General features: G+C 44.0%; 1 protein-coding gene across 2 annotated transcripts in view; it reads left to right on the top strand.

Moving 5' to 3' along the window:
* Nucleotides 1–15,740, top strand: part of PALS2 (protein associated with LIN7 2, MAGUK p55 family member) — a gene marked incomplete at both ends in the record, with an annotated part of 32,882 nt that extends 17,142 nt beyond the window's left edge. For both annotated transcript variants that reach the window (XM_080701592.1, XM_080701591.1), the window contains 6 exons: nucleotides 1,168–1,267; nucleotides 1,571–1,639; nucleotides 3,728–3,889; nucleotides 6,915–7,117; nucleotides 8,298–8,426; nucleotides 15,564–15,740. In XM_080701592.1, coding sequence (XP_080557718.1) covers nucleotides 1,168–1,267; nucleotides 1,571–1,639; nucleotides 3,728–3,889; nucleotides 6,915–7,117; nucleotides 8,298–8,426; nucleotides 15,564–15,740 — 840 coding nt within the window. The remainder of the gene's footprint in view (nucleotides 1–1,167; nucleotides 1,268–1,570; nucleotides 1,640–3,727; nucleotides 3,890–6,914; nucleotides 7,118–8,297; nucleotides 8,427–15,563) is intronic.

Below are 15,740 nucleotides of genomic sequence, written 5' to 3'. Positions count from 1 at the left end.
AACTAAACAGAATCCATGATCTCAAGAGGATTTCGTTGAAATTTTTAGAATTCTTTTTTTTTCAGTACTGGGGATGGAACCCAGGGACCTTCTACCTCCGAGATACGCCCCCAGCCCTATTCTTTTTATTCTTTATTTTGAAACAGGGTCTTACTGAGTTGCGGAGGGCCTCACCAAGTATCTGAGGCTGTCTGCGAACCCAGATCCTCCTGTCTCAGCCTCCCAAATGCTGGGATGACAAGCGTGCCCACCGCGCCCAGCTGGAATTCTCCTTTTTAAAACCCTGCCTTCTGTGGCTCTTTCCTTTATTGTACTTTCCAGCTTCTCTATCTTTCCTCCTCTTCTATGGATGCTGTCTCTTAGTTTTCTAATACTGTCGTTATAATCTCAAGCTCTTCCTGCATTTGATAGTCTATTAATAATTTTTAGGATTGCTCAAAAGTGATACCAGATTTTCTATGCCACTTGTAAGGATAAACACAGTAACTTTGTGGGATAAGCCACTAGCAGCCAGTTCTCCAACCACTATTTTAAAATATTTATCTTCTATTTTATCAGTTTTTTGACATCAGATGAAGCCTTACCTATCTTAAATTTAGTATCTCTCGGGATATTCTGATTCCTGTTAGTGTGAGTTAAACCTACACTCTGTCTTCCCAGTATTGTCTCCATTTCATTTAATTTGGCCTCAGGAGATACCAGCGTAGTCGAATTAAGATTGATAGTAAATGTGTTACTGAAGGATGCTGATGAAATGTCGTCTTAACACAGTTTACTGTGTCTGCTTTATAGTGAGTTTCTGTTGTTGTTGGTTCTGGGATCAAACCCGGGGCTTGATGCTGAGCACAGGCGTGGCCGCCAGCCACGCCCTCGGCCCTCATACCTTCCTGTAGAATAGTATTTCTTTCTTTCCTTTCCTTGAATTACTATTATAAAGAAAAAGTCTTAGTAATGTAAGGCCTGCATATCTTTCTGTTTTGGCTTCAATTTTTCACTATCAGAGGACTTCTAGAGAATTTTGGGTGCCAGTTAAAGCCAAAGTGTTTAAATGCCGTAACCAATAGTGCCGTGTCGTTTAAAGGGACATTTTTATGGACCACTTGCTTGTCCTAGAAGATGGTCTCAAATTTTGGCCACTCAGGTCTACCACTTGTTGCTTGGTTCCAGGCTAGCCACGTGAAGGAGGGAGGAAGCGCTGGTCTCATCCCCAGCCAGTTCCTGGAAGAGAAGAGGAAGGCATTCGTCAGGAGAGACTGGGACAGCTCAGGTGACAGCCAGCTCGGCGTGTCTTGTGCCCCCTTCTTTGCCCCTTGTCTACTTACTCAGAGGACCTGTTTAACACACCTAGAGTGGATGCCGCCTGCCCTCTGCTTCCCTTTTGTCCAGAGTCATTTTTGACCCCTTTCTGCCACCTACTGGTGGAGCGCCAGACTTCCGGCTGACTTCCCCCCACCCCAGCTTCCCTGGAATCTCGTGAAGATAATTATCCCAGCCTCCCTCAGCCACCACAGTGAGGTGTCGCCATATTCTGACCTTTTGTTGAAGTCATGTCGGTCTTTTCATCCTTCAGGACCTTTTTGTGGAACTATAAGTAGCAAAAAAAAGAAAAAGATGATGTATCTCACGACCAGGAATGCAGGTGGGTACTTTCTGAGAAGTCTAAAAAATGGCTTTGGATTGTTAATTAGTACGGCATACGCTTAAATATGTCATTGTAAGTGGCTGTAATTCAGATTTACTCTCCATTTGCAAGAGTCTGGCATGTGAACACATGGTTCAATATAATTTAAAGAAATTATTTAGCCAGGCGTGGTGGCGCATGCTTGTAATCTGCGCACTTGGGAGGCGGAGACAGGAGGATCGCACAGGTTCGAAGCCAGCCGCGCTGGCTTAAGAGTCCCTGTTTCCAAATTAAAATATAAAATAGGTCTGGGAGAGTAGCCCGGAGGTAGAAGTGTTTCATCCCCAGTACCACCAAAATAAATAAAAATAAAGAAATTATTTAAATTTTGATAAACTATATACTAGCAGTATACTTGGTGAGTACTTGGTAAGTAAGACAACAGAATGAATTGGCTAGAATTTATGCATATATTAATGCACGAGCAATTTCATAAATATTGAAATTTCATTCAGAGAATTTTAAAATAATAACTTACGTGCTCTTTTCAAAAGGCAGAATGCCTTTATAAAGATATTAAGAGTTATGATTGAGAACAACTTTATTCTACCATAACGTTTTCCATGGGACATTTGGGAAAATAACACTGGACCGAACAAATCTTAGTCTAATTTAATAGGGTTCTTTCTTAAATCTTTTCATCTTAAATTCTTTTAAAAAGAAAGAGTGACCTTGTGGGGTGATGGATGTGCTGATTAGCTGGAGTATAGGATCTTTTCACAGCATATACATGTCAAAACATTAAGCTCTCAAGTATATACAATTTCACTTATATTCACTTATATCTCAGTAAAATAAAAAAAAGAGCTGGATGTGGTGGTGCACACTTACAATCTTAGTACTTGGGCAGCTGAGACAGGAGGATCACAGGCTCTTAGCCAGCCTCAGCAACTTATGGAAGCCCTCTGCAACATAGTGAGATCTTGTTTCAAAATAAAAAATAAAAATAGGGCTGGAGGTAGAGTTCAGAGGTAGAATGCGCCTGGGTTCAATCTCTAGTATCACAAAAAAAAAAAAAAAAAGAAGAAGAAGAAAAGGAAAGATAAATACAGGAACTACCAAATTTAAAGTGTCTTGTTGCCAGGCACTGGTGGTAAATGCTACACAGGAGGCTGGGACAGGAGCATCTCAGGCTCAAGGCCAGCCCCAGCAACGTAGTGAGACCCTCAGTAACTCAGTGAGACTGTTTCAGAATTTAACAATTGAGCCAGACGTGGTGGCACACGTACTGGGGATGGAGCCCAGGGGCATTCTACCTCCGAGCTACACCCCCTGCCCTATTTTTTTATTCATTATTTGGGAACAGGGTCTCATTGAGCTGCAAAGGGCCTTACTTAAGTAGCTGAGGCTGTCCGCAAACCGCGATCCTCTGGTCTCAGCCTCCCGAATGCTGGGATTACGAGTGCGTCACCACACCTAGTGATAGGTAGTATCACTTCTTAGTGTAAATACATACATGGAAGGCCGGGCGTGGTGGCACATGCTTGTACTCCCTGTGCTTGGGAGGCAGAGACAGGAGGATTGCGCTGGTTCAAAGCTAGCCTCACTGGCTTAAGAGACTCTGTTTCCAAAAAAAAAAAAAAATATATATGTATATGTATATAATAGGTCTGGGAGTGTAGCCCGGAGGTAGAAGGGTTTCCAGGAACCCCAGTACCACCAATATATACATACATACATACATACATACATACATACATACATATATGGAGCTGTGACTTGATTTTTTTGTGTGTGTTAAAATCATTATTTCTACTGACAGATTGATTACAAAAAGGCCTTAATGGATAGGATATTTGGTAAATAAGGATGAAACATGGGAGTTTTTGTAGCTTAAATTTTTAAGGGCAAATGCACAGGAATAGATGTTTAAATCAAAGCATAGAATATATTGTACTTTACCAAATTTGAAAAAATAAATCTGGTAAGTGGCCACAGTACTTAACTATCAGGACAACCAAACCATTACTGGACAGAATAGCAGAGGAATTTTTATGTGTATAAAAGATAACTGAGTATAATATTCCCATTTTCTTTCACATTTAGAATTTGATCGTCATGAAATTCAGATATATGAGGAAGTAGCCAAAATGCCCCCCTTCCAGCGAAAAACCTTAGTATTAATAGGAGCACAGGGTGTCGGCCGAAGAAGCTTGAAGAACAGGTTCATAGTGTTGAATCCCACTCGGTTTGGAACGACAGTGCCATGTAAGTTGCCTTTGCTCGTTACTGAGGGCCCATATGGAGTTATTAATAATATTGTTATCTCCAAAGAAATGATGATGCTGGTGAAAAAAAGTAGATGATACTGGAAACACAGTAACTCTGTGGCCATCTTGAAGTAGCGCTGCAGCACGTTGACTGATGCTTGGCGGCGTCTCTCCAAACTGCTCAGTCCACAGTGTCACAGTTAAAGGCAGTGTTTAAGGGTTGTGGCAGAATTGCACAGAGTCAGGATTTCCTTGTTCAGCTTCTCTTTCTCTCTCTCTGTCTCTCTGTCTGAAAAGTCATATCTTTCACCCATCGTAGTGTAAGGAGAGAGACAGTGCCACGCCCTCGGACGCACCTTTGTGAACCTACGTGGTTTCTGGCTGGCAGCTCTCAGCCCTGCCAGGGCATAAACCTGAGTTTTGATAGCACATCAGAACAGTTTCCCCTTCAGGGAAGGCAGCACTCATGGAGGTCACAAAGACTGACGTGTAAAATGAAATCGTATTGGCGAGAAGTGGAACCCTTAAGTATTTCCCCCAGTTTTTGCATATTGGCCTTGCAAGGTAAATACTTGACTCGAGGGAGAGCTGGGTGGTGTCACAGACTCTGAGGTGCGTGCGGCACGCTTGGCCCCTTTGGGAGAGGTCGGCAGACCTGAACCTTGGCCGTGGGCTTCCGAGCCCTTCCCCCCGAGGCCGAGCTGTTCTAAGGCTCCTTCTGGGCTTCTGGTCCAGCCTTTGGGCTGTTGGGAATCACAGCTTAGTCTAAGGCAGCCCTGTCTCTTCCAAATGCATGGCAGTGTTGCTCTGGTTTGGTACCATGTGTTTTGAGGCTTACTTCTCTCCAGTAATCTTGCTGCCTGCATCCTTAGGGCTGGGGGCCGCCCTGCCATTGGCCTCATGCGCCCACACAATCCCTTCAGGATAAGGCTTTGGAGTCCATTGTGGGCACCATAAACCACTAAATTCAGACAAATCCCGGTTAAGCACTTAAGGGAATAAAAACTTCACATGACCAAAGTGTTTTAAAGCTGCAATCATGGAATAAAGAGAAAGCTTATGTTTACTTTTGTTAAATGAATATGTGTATAGTGTATTAAACAAGTTTGTTTTTAAAGGCATATAATGGGGGAAAAAATAGCTCCTGCTGCCTCTTCCCTCACCCATCTTTGCCCTCCCCAGATACCTAAGCTTTTCTTCCTTGGGTACCTTCCAGATTTCTTTCATTCTTTTTTTTTTTTCCCTGTACTAGGGATGTAATCCAGGACCATTCTACCTCCAAGCTACTCTCCCAGCCCTATTTTTTATTCTTTATTTTATTTGAAGCAGAGTCTCACTGAGTTGCAGAGGGCCTCGCTGGGAGCTGAGGCTGGCCGCGGGCCGCGATCCTGCCTATAGTGTCTGTTTTGCTTTCTCCTGCTTTGCCTCCTGACCTCCTCACTGGCCTCCCGGTGTGACGGTAGCTCTGCTCGTAGGTGATTCAGCCCCGCTTCCTTGAGCAGTGGCTGCCTCTCACTGCCCACAGCTGTTGGGTTTTTTCCTCCCACTCTCCGCGGCTGCCTGCGTGTCAGGAACACACTTGTGCACCCAGTTAGTCTCAGCCCTCCTCCCGTGCTGCAGCGAGGGCTCCCCGCTCTCCCTCTGCTCTGGCCACCCAGCTGCTAACACTGGGTCTTTCGCTCTGTGACTTAACGCTCTTCATGGACTCCCTGCATTTCTCACTTGGTTTATTGCCTTGTTTCTCTGGGGCACATCCTCTTGTAACTTTACAAGAAATGTTGTGTATGGATTGTCATTTCTGTGTCTTCGGGGGAGTTTTCTCTTTCACTGTTTTTCTTCTCTTTTTTAATTTTTTACTTTTCTTCTTATATGACAGCTTGGACCAAAGGGAGTTCTACCTCTGCGCTGCACCCCAGCCCTTTCTCTTTTCTATTTTGAAACACGGTCTCACCAAGTTGCTGAGGGTCTAAGTTGCTGAGGCTGGCCTTGAATCTGCTATCTCCCTGTCTCAGGCTACCAAGTGCTGGGATTGTGGGGTTTTACCTGGCAATAAACACACAGTTTCCATTTGTTACTTTTAATTGGTAACAGTCCAGGGGTAGTAACTACAGAACTGTGTCAATCACTCCTTTATCTTGTTTTATATTTTCACTCCAAGCTACTTATTTTTTTGGCTTTATTCAGTGGTTGCTTTCCAAATTTCTCAGTTAATTTTCTTTTCATTACCTTTATTCAGATATAATCACATATCACGCAACTCACCCATGTTAAGTGCACACTTCAATGGTTTTTACTATATTTACAGAGTTGTACAAATATTGCTATTTTTACTTTTTTAATAAGTTTCAAGACTTCTGCAGGGTTGATAGTAGAATATTTTCTATTTTATTTTAATAATATGAGTCTTTTCTCTTTTTTTTCTTAGTCTACCTAAAGCTTTGTCAATTTTGTTCTTTTCAATAAGCCAAACTCTAGCCGGGCATGGTAGAGCACACCTGTAATCCCAGTACTAGGAGGCTGAGACAGGAGGATCTCAGATCTGAGGCCAGTCCCAGCAACTTAGTGAGATCCTTAGCAATTTAGAAAGACCTTGTTTCAAAAAAAAAAAAAAAATTAAAAAAAAACCCTGAGGATGTAGCTCAGAGGTAGAATGCCCCTGGGTGTAATCCCCAGTACCCAAATTAAATAGATTAATTAATTAAAGTAAATGGCGCAGTATTTGTGTATAACGTATGTGCACCTTACTGTATGCCTTAAATCATCTGGGAATCGTCCCGAGTACAGTGAACATGCTACATAAGTAGTGGTTGTGCTACATTGCTTAAGGAATAAAGGGAAGGGAAAGGCTTGCACGCGCAGCACGGACGGTTTGGTGGTCTTTCCCCAGCGTCTCCCCGAATGGGCCGAGTGCAGATCCGCCGGGCTTCCTGCAGAAGCGCCCAGGCAGCTACCCTGTGAATTCTAGCCCACTTCTTATACCTTCCTCTTTTCTTTGTGCCAATCTTCCATATTTTTCTCTTCAGTTACTTCACGGAAACCAAGGGAAGATGAAAAGGATGGGCAGGCATATAAGTTTGTGTCACGATCGGAGATGGAAGCGGAGATTAAAGCTGGAAAGTACCTCGAGCATGGAGAATATGAGGGTAATCTCTACGGAACCAAGATCGCCTCCATTCTCGAAGTGCTGCAGACCGGGCGGACCTGCATCCTGGACGTCAACCCCCAGGTGCGCAGCGGGGCCCGGGCGCTGGACGTCTCTTGTCCGTCGTGGTGGAAAGGCGGCTCTTTCCTCGGCTGCCTTTTGGGTCATGGGGAACCTTATTATGTATCCATCACTTGTTAAATAAATCTCTAGGCAGGCAATCAGTTAGGCTTGAATAGCAATGGAAGCCACGGGATTGAATCTGTAGAATTTTAGTACTTAGTTACTTGCTTAAGCGATACATAAATGTGTGTGTTAGGCAGTGTCAAATTTAAAACTCAAAGCTGCAATTTAAAGAAAAAACTGAAGCCCCTCCTCCTCCTCCTCTTACCCCCAGTCTGTCACACACACGCGTGCGCGCGCACACACACGCTCATTTTATTCTTGTTCCGTGTTTCTTATTTACCCTCCCCACCCCTCTCCACGCAGGCCGACCTCATTTCCCTGTGCCGTGATTAAGGGTCTGGTGTGTATCTTTCTAGTCATTTAGTATACCTTAAACACAGACACACACCCAGCGTACAGAAATGTGTGCATATATACCTTAAATTGCATATGTTTGTAATGGATTTTCTTTTTTTGTTTTTTAGACAAATGCAAGAATTTCATAGTTTTGATATTAAGCAGTATTTCTTGAAGATCTTTTCATGCTGATTTTACTGTACAGATATTTTTGTTCATTGTGGTTGCTGCATACTATTTCATAGTATGGCTATGTATTTATCCATTTATTTATTTATACATTAATTGGTACTGAGGGTTGAACCCAGGGACATTTTACCTCTGAGCTACACCCAGCTGCATTTCATTTTTATTTTTGAAACGGTCTCACTAGGTTGATGAGTCTCGTTATTGCTGAGGCTGTCCTTGAACCTGCAACCCTCCTGCCTCAGCCTCCCAAGCACTGGGATTACAGGCTGCACCTCCTCTCCAGTTAATCAACACTGAGGTTCTACAGCTATCACAGAAAGAGTGAATGGCACTCTTGGTGATCTTTTGGGTTTAAAGGAATAAAGATCGGGTGAGATTGAGTTCACACCAAAATAACGGATCCCTATTTTAGGAAAGTACTGAGTGGAGAGGAGGACAGGCCGTCCATTGTGTCCATCCTCTACAGGAGAGGGCAGGCTGTCTTTGGTTATTCTAGAGGGTAGCGTATCGGGTTCTAGTACTTTACCCATCCGCCTGTCATTGTTCCTACCAGGCACTGAAAGTGTTGAGGACGTCCGAGTTCATGCCCTACGTGGTCTTCATCGCTGCTCCCGAGCTGGAGACACTCCGGGCCATGCACAAGGCCGTGGTGGATGCGGGGATCACTACCAAGCTTTTGACGGTGAGCGCTTCTCTGCGGGCTCGATCTTCTCTCCGTCGTTTCCTTTTGAGAACTTGTAAGAACGAGTGACCCTGTGTAACAGTACAAGGCTACGTCACAGGTCATCACACTGAAAGTTGTTATGGAAAACCAATTCATTCTCCATTAGGATTTGGAACAACACTGCTGTTTCTTAAGAATCCTTGTTTGCTTTATTTTAAAACAAAAAGTTAGTTCCCCTTTGTGAAATGGGAAGAGACCAGTACCGTTTTGCCAACTGGAAACTCAGCCAGAGTCCATTAATGGCACATTCCTCCGATGGCCGGCCTAGGGAGAGCTGGCTGTACTGCGTTAGGTAGTTACATGTATTTTCTTTTCTCCCTCTTTCTTTTTTCAGATTATGGAAAATTTAACATTTATTCAAAAGAGGAAGAAAATGAGCCCTTCTATTCCCATTACCTAGTTTCAATAAGTGGCCATTCTTGTTCAAATTTGAAGCGAATCTTTGATATTATATAATCCATAAATACCTTAGTATTTTTGTTTAAAAGATAAAGGCTTAGCCGGGCGTGGTGGCGCACGCTTGTAATCCCCGCGCTTGGGAGGCAGAGACAGGAGGATCGCGCGGGTTTGAAGCCAGCCACGCGCGCTGGCTTAGGAGACCCTGTTTCCAAAAAAAAATGTAAAAATAGGTCTGGAAGTGTGGCCTGGAGGTAGAAGGGCTTCCAGGAACCCCAGTACCACAAAAAAAAAAAAAAAAAAAAAGATAAAGGCTTTTAAAACCACAGTAATGCTATTAATACACAAAAATTCATAAGCTGTATTAATATCATATATTATTTGTTTTTTATTTTTATTTTTATTTTTTATTTTTTTGTGGTACCGGGAATGGAACCCAGGGACATTCTACCTCCAAGCTACAACCCTGGTCCTATTTTTTAGCCTTTATATTTTTTGAAACGGTCTCACTAACTTGTGAAAGGCCTCACTGAGTAGCTTAGGCTGTCAGCGAACTGCAATCCTCCTGTCTCTACCTCCCAAATGCTGGGATTACAAGTGAGTGCCACCACACCTGGCTTTATTTTTATTTGTTTGTAGTACTGGGGATTGAACCCAGGAGCATTCTACCTCTGAGCATTCTATACTCCAGAAACATTCTACACTTCCAGTCTACTTTTTATTCTGTATTTTGAAACAATGTCTCACTAAGTTGTGGAGCACTTCACTAAGTAGCTGAGGCTGGCCGCGAATCAGCGACCCTCCAGTCTCAGCCTTCTGAATTCTGGGATTGCAAGTGTGTACCACCACACCTAGCTATGTATATATTTGAATTTCTCTAAGACTTATGTCATTCATTCATTATTTATTTATTTACTTTTATTTTGTGGTACCGGGAAGTGAACCTAGGAGCATTCTACTACTACATCCCCTATTTTTTATCCAATTTTTTATTCTTTATTTTGAAACGGGGTCGTAAGTTGTGGAGGGCCTCACTAAGTAACTGTGGCTAGCAGTGAACCAGTGATCCTCCTGTCTCAGCCTCCCAAGTACTGGGATTACAGGCTGACTTACAAGTTTTTAAAGTTGATTTGTTCAAATAAAGATCTAAATAAGGCCAATGCATTGGATTTGTCTAACATCTTCTAAATCTTTTTCAGCTGAATTGAGGTGTAATTGACATACAAACTAAAAGAGGCCTGTTTGATAAGTTCAGGTGTAGATACGCTCTCGTGAAACCATCCCATGCCAAGTAACAAGCGAGCCCTTCACCCCGCGCGGTCCCCGCCCTGTGGCCACGTCCAACCTCCCCAGCGCTGACGCTGTGCCGTGAATTCGGGTCGGATCAGGGCTCTCAGTTCTTCTTTTTCAAGTTGCCCCATGTCTCTATACTTAACTTTCTGAAGATAGTTGTTATTATAAGTGTGCAATGCCATCTAATTCTAGCATTTGGGTCAGTTCTGGGTCAGTTCTGATTGAATGTTTTTCATAATGGATCTTTTCTACTTCTTTGCTATCCTGGTTTTTTTTTTTTTTTTTTTCTTCTTTTTCTTTAATTTTGGATGCCAGACATGAGTTTTGCTCTGAGATGCAGTTATACGGAAACAGCTTGTTCTTTTTAGGTCTTGGGTTTATAATCTGTTGGGTAGGCCCTGAACAGTTCTTATTCCAGGGCCCATTGTTCCCTGCTATTGAGACAGAACCCATCTGGTAGGCTCCCGAATGCCCCGAGAATGTCAGGTTTCTTTCTGCAGGGGACAGGCGCCCCTCCTGGCGCAGTAGCGCTCTCTCTACTCCTTGCTGCTGTTTCTGGCCTTGAGCCACTGAGATGTGCGTGGATGGGCCTGGTGGGGCGCTGACGGGTCCTCCTGCAGAGCCACACGGTCCCTCTCTGCTGCTCTCCTCTGGCTTAGCCCTGCACACTCGCTCCCAGCTCTGTCCTCGGCTCAGAGCCCAAGTGCTCACTCCTCCTGGACTCCCTCTCCTAGAAACTTCCAAGGCAGTAAACTGGGCAAGTCACAGGCTCACTTCATTTGGTCATTCTCTCTCTGTCTTTCCTTGACAGATGTACGATGGTTTGAAAGCAAGCTATTATTTCACACGTCTTGTTTGTCAGGCGTTGGGGTTAGCCTGGTTCCTGTTATCCCCCTTGGCCCGAAGCAGACATCCCTTTTCAGCCTCTTAACCTGTGAATTCTTGCTGCCTGTCTCCCTCCCCTCTTAACACCCTAATAGAGCCTCATAACCAGTGGGTCAGCTAGATAGAGGCTGGTCATATGCAGGTGTAGACTGGTTTGTTTGGGGACAATTCCTAAGTGACGCTTGTAGTTTTATTACACCATGATGCGCATATCAGGCCATCTCCCTCTGTGCTGAGATCAAGCAGCAGGCTCAGATGTTGGCCTGAGCCATTAAGCTTCCGAGCCATCCTTCCCCTAATGCACACGGGCCACCCTACTCTCCCTGATTTTAGCAAGCTTTTGGCTTTGCCTGGTCAGTTACATTTTTTAGGGGTGGCAACGTGTTTACATTCTAAGTTTCTTGCTCCTTCTACGTTTATAGAATAGAGCTCTTCTTAAAAAGAACCTTTCCTCACTACCTGGTTGATTACTCTTGAGTTCCAGCTCTCACAGGAAAGGCGGGGCTTGTGCCTGTGCTGCCCTTCAAGGCTCAACTTCAGAGCGGTGGGTTTGTTCACTGTCGCGGTCGTCATTCTTATTGACGCTCGAGTCCTCCATCTTTGAGCAGTAGGCCCTGACTTGGGTTGGCGCTTGAGACCTTTCTGCCTGAGCCTGAGAACCTTGGACACCTTCCTTGCTGTCTGGCACAGCAGATGTTTCAGGCTCGTCTTGTACATTTCCTATTCTAGGCCAGGAATCAGACATTTCCCCAAGATGTTCTGGTTCCTTTTAGAGTAAATAGTATTTTAAGATCATAATGCAAGGGCAGCTGTGCATGTTGTCACAAGGTCAGTCACTGTCTTCAGCTGGACCTTTTTACATACACAAAGCTAGGGTGGATGCTTTTTGTTTGTAGGTTTAAAGGACAGTGTATCATGAATTCATACCGGTATTTCCCAGCTTTCTCTTCTAATTCTTTCTCTTGTGCTGAATATCTTAGTTTTCAAAATCATAGGGATCGATTACCATCACATAATGGATCATTAGTTTTATCCCACATACAAATACAACAGTCTGAGACTAAGATATAGCAACACTACCGCCAGTGTTATGATTGCTGTCACACACACACACACACACAGACACACACACACACACACACACACACACACACACACACACACACACTTTAGAGTATACCCCACTAAGAATATACAGTCAAATCACTCTGTTTTTAGCATCACCTGCAGTACTTCCTCTCTGAACTTATGTCAGTTGTTCTTTTTGATGCTTAAATTATCCTTTCTCTGGCTGTAGGAGCCTCTTTAGCTTGGCTTCTGAGTCTTTTAGACTTTGATGATTCTTTGTTTCATAGTATGACAAGTTGTTCCAGGATATTCTGTACTTTTTCTGGCTCAGACCTAGAACTGGCCATCAAATGCCCCGGTTCCTTTTAGTGGCACGTGGTATTTAAAGATAATCCAGGTGTTCAGGGTGCGCTCTCAACTCTGTCGGACGGTGTTTCTAGGTCTTGGTGGTCAGAGGGAAGGATATATTTTTCTTTTTTAGAAAACATACATCCTTTGTTCAACCTGATAGTTCTAATCCAAATTTTATGTTAGTTTTACTTTTATTCTTAGGCCTTATATTTGCCTTTTTGCCAGAATAAACCTGAAAGTTTTGGTTCCTAATAACATTACCACATGTAATTTAATTAGCAGTTCTTAATTTAAGTGTATTATACCACATGTAAATTTTCAGTAACAGTATTAACATTAACAAAATGATTATTAAAACGTGTTAAGCTTTGGTCTTTTATTAAATCATTCTTAGGATATATTCTACTAGATAATAAATTATTCTGTTTTAATTAAACACACTGAAATGATTCTCTTCTCTGTCATTGTCACCAACATGAAGCAGGTTTGTATCATTTTGCTTTTGATATTTTGGTCTTACTCTTTTTCTTCCATTCTAATTTTGTTGTATAATTTTAAACAACATTTTCATAGTTTCAATGTAAATCTTAAAAACAAATGTAGCTTTTTTCTGTTCTCTCCACTCTGTTTCCTCCTACCCACATATGTGTTTTATAACTGTGTGTGTCTATCTTCACTTCAAGTTGAAATATGGCTTCTTTATATGTTCAATCACCAAAGGTGTTTAGTTGTTTTAAATTTATTTGTAAGTCTCAGGGGAGGCGTTTGTAAGTATTCAGGATTCTTGGGTCTAGTGGTAAATCCACTTTTTTTTTTTTTTTTTGTACTAGGGATTGAACCCAGGGTCATTCTACCTCTGTATCGCATCCCTAAGGCTCTGACCAGCAGAGCCTAGGGAAGAAACAAATGAACGCCGACTCTGTTGATGAAGCTACTTCCTCTTTTAATGCTCCTTCTCAATAATAATAATGCTGCTGCTGCTGCTGCTGCCGCCAATGCGCACAGCAGGCAAATATATATCAGTCTCATAACCCCTCCCTCATCACTCCACCAACCCCAAGCTTCCCGCAGCTAGGGCATGCGCATTTCTAACCCTCTCATAGGCGGGCTGGTGGTAGCACGAGGCGCTGCGTCACTGATCATCCGTAGGGCGCCTGATAGGGCTCACTGCGCAGGCTCAGGGCACCGCCAGCCTCGTGAGCCTCGTGACTTGGCTGCAAGCCTAGGCGCCATCTTGAGTCCACGCTGGCAACAAGCCTGGGTGCCATCTCGGTCCAGCCGAGTGGGCCCCGACACCTCTGGGCTATACTCCTAGGCCTGTTTTATTTTTTGTTTTAAAACAGGGTCTTATGAAGTTGTGGAGGGCTTTGCTAAGTAGCTGAGGCTGCCTGTGGACCTGCGATCCTTCTGTCTCAGCCTCCCACATATTAGGATTATGGCGGGTGCCACCAGCCAGGCATAAATCCACTTTCCTTTTTTACTTGCACCAAAAAACCATGGTTTGCTGCTGGCTGCTTAGCTGGCCTAGCCCCGGGCACCCTCACTGTTCATCCTGTACGTCTGTCTCCACTGGGGCGTTTCCTAGTACCTTGGACTTGCTCTGCCAAGTTCCCCAGCAGCATGCACTCCTCCCTCCCAGCCCTCCAGCCTGCAAGACACCTACACACCGCCTCCGACGGCCCCTGCTAATCCTACTGATGTCTGCCGGGTGCCTTTCCCACCCCTTCTACTGGCACAACCAGGCAGCCCTTCCCTCTGACCTGGATGCCAACACTAGCCTCCCTGCCTCCCCTCTAGGCCTGTCGCTCTCCTGAGAGCCACGGGGTCCGCTCGTCCCATCGAGGTCCTCGCGACCTGGCCCAGCCCTTCATCTTTTACGGCCCCATGGACATACCGGGCCGCGTACCTCCCCCCTGTGTACACTGCTCCGCCCCCTGCCCAAAGGGGCCTTTCCCTGCTGTACACAAGGCCACCTCCTCACTCCTGGGAGTCCTCAGCCCCATGCTGCGAGCTCCAGTTTCCAATCCCTCTATCAAAAGTAGAGCTCTCTTCTCTCTCCTTTTTTTTTTCTTTTTTTTTTTCTTTTTTTGCAGCACTGGGGTAGAACTCAGGGGCATTCTACCTCGGACCTATTACCCCAGCCTTATTTTTTATTCTTTATTTTGAAACAGAGTCTCGCTGAGTTGCAGAGGGCCTCACTAAGTAGCTGGGGCTGTCCTTGAACCGGGATTCTCCTGTCTCAGCCTCCGAATGCTGGGATTACAAGCGTGCGCCACTGCGCCAGGCTTACAATAGATCTCTTAAATTCTTTATGCGTGATGTGTTTCTTTTATAGTACTTATTACAACTTGGGGTTTTTTTGTTATATTTGTCTCCTGCCAAAAGGTCTTGCTCATTTTTAAACCTTTCAATTCCGAAACATAATAGATGCTCTAATAGGAACTTGGGAAGTACTTGTAGAAGTCGCAGACATATGGTAAAATCGTAGAACACTTAGAATTGCACGGAAAGCTTTACTTGCTCATGTAGAACACATTTCTTAGGTTCTCCCTATGTCATTCCAAAATGAACAGAACTAATTTATGAACATACCCAAATAAAAGTGTGTGAGTGTGAACATTGGTGGGTAGGCAGCACTTGGTCGGTCTTTAAAAGACACTGAAGACTCTTTCATCTTAGATGGCACATTGGCTTTTAGCTTAACAACCACTCCAGTTTGGGTTCCATGATTTACATAGGCCTTAAGATACAAACCTTTTGAAAAGGATGACACACTCGAGCTAGAAACTGGTCAGTCACCTGCAGTATTTTACTACCTTCAATTCACCTTAAGCTTATTGTCAGCAACCTTTCAGTCAGGAATTTTATCCCGTATCAGTGAAACCGAAGATACAGAACCCTCATCAATGGAAACCTGGGTGTAGAAGGAAAGACGAAATAGCAGATGGAATGTCTTTTTTTAACGCTGTATAGGTTCGATGTTGAGGGCTCGTATCAGGACTGCAGTAGATATCCAACCCTCTGATTTCTTAATCCCTCTTCGAGTGTGAGCAGGTCGATGTGCATGAGGATACACACGTTCCCTTCTCAATTCTTTCACAGGACTCTGACTTGAAGAAAACGGTGGACGAGAGTGCGCGGATCCAGAGAGCCTACGGCCACTACTTTGACTTGATCATCGTAAACGACAATCTGGACAAAGCCTTTGAGAAACTACAGACTGCCATCGAGAAGCTAAGACTGGAACCTCAGTGGGTCCCCATCAGCTGGGTTTACTAA

Source organism: Muscardinus avellanarius (genome assembly GCF_963383645.1).
Source record: "Muscardinus avellanarius genome assembly, chromosome: 9".
NCBI classification, from domain to species: Eukaryota; Metazoa; Chordata; class Mammalia; order Rodentia; family Gliridae; genus Muscardinus; species Muscardinus avellanarius.
The sequence above is the reverse complement of the archived record's forward strand: the minus strand, read 5'-3'. Positions and strand labels throughout refer to the sequence as shown.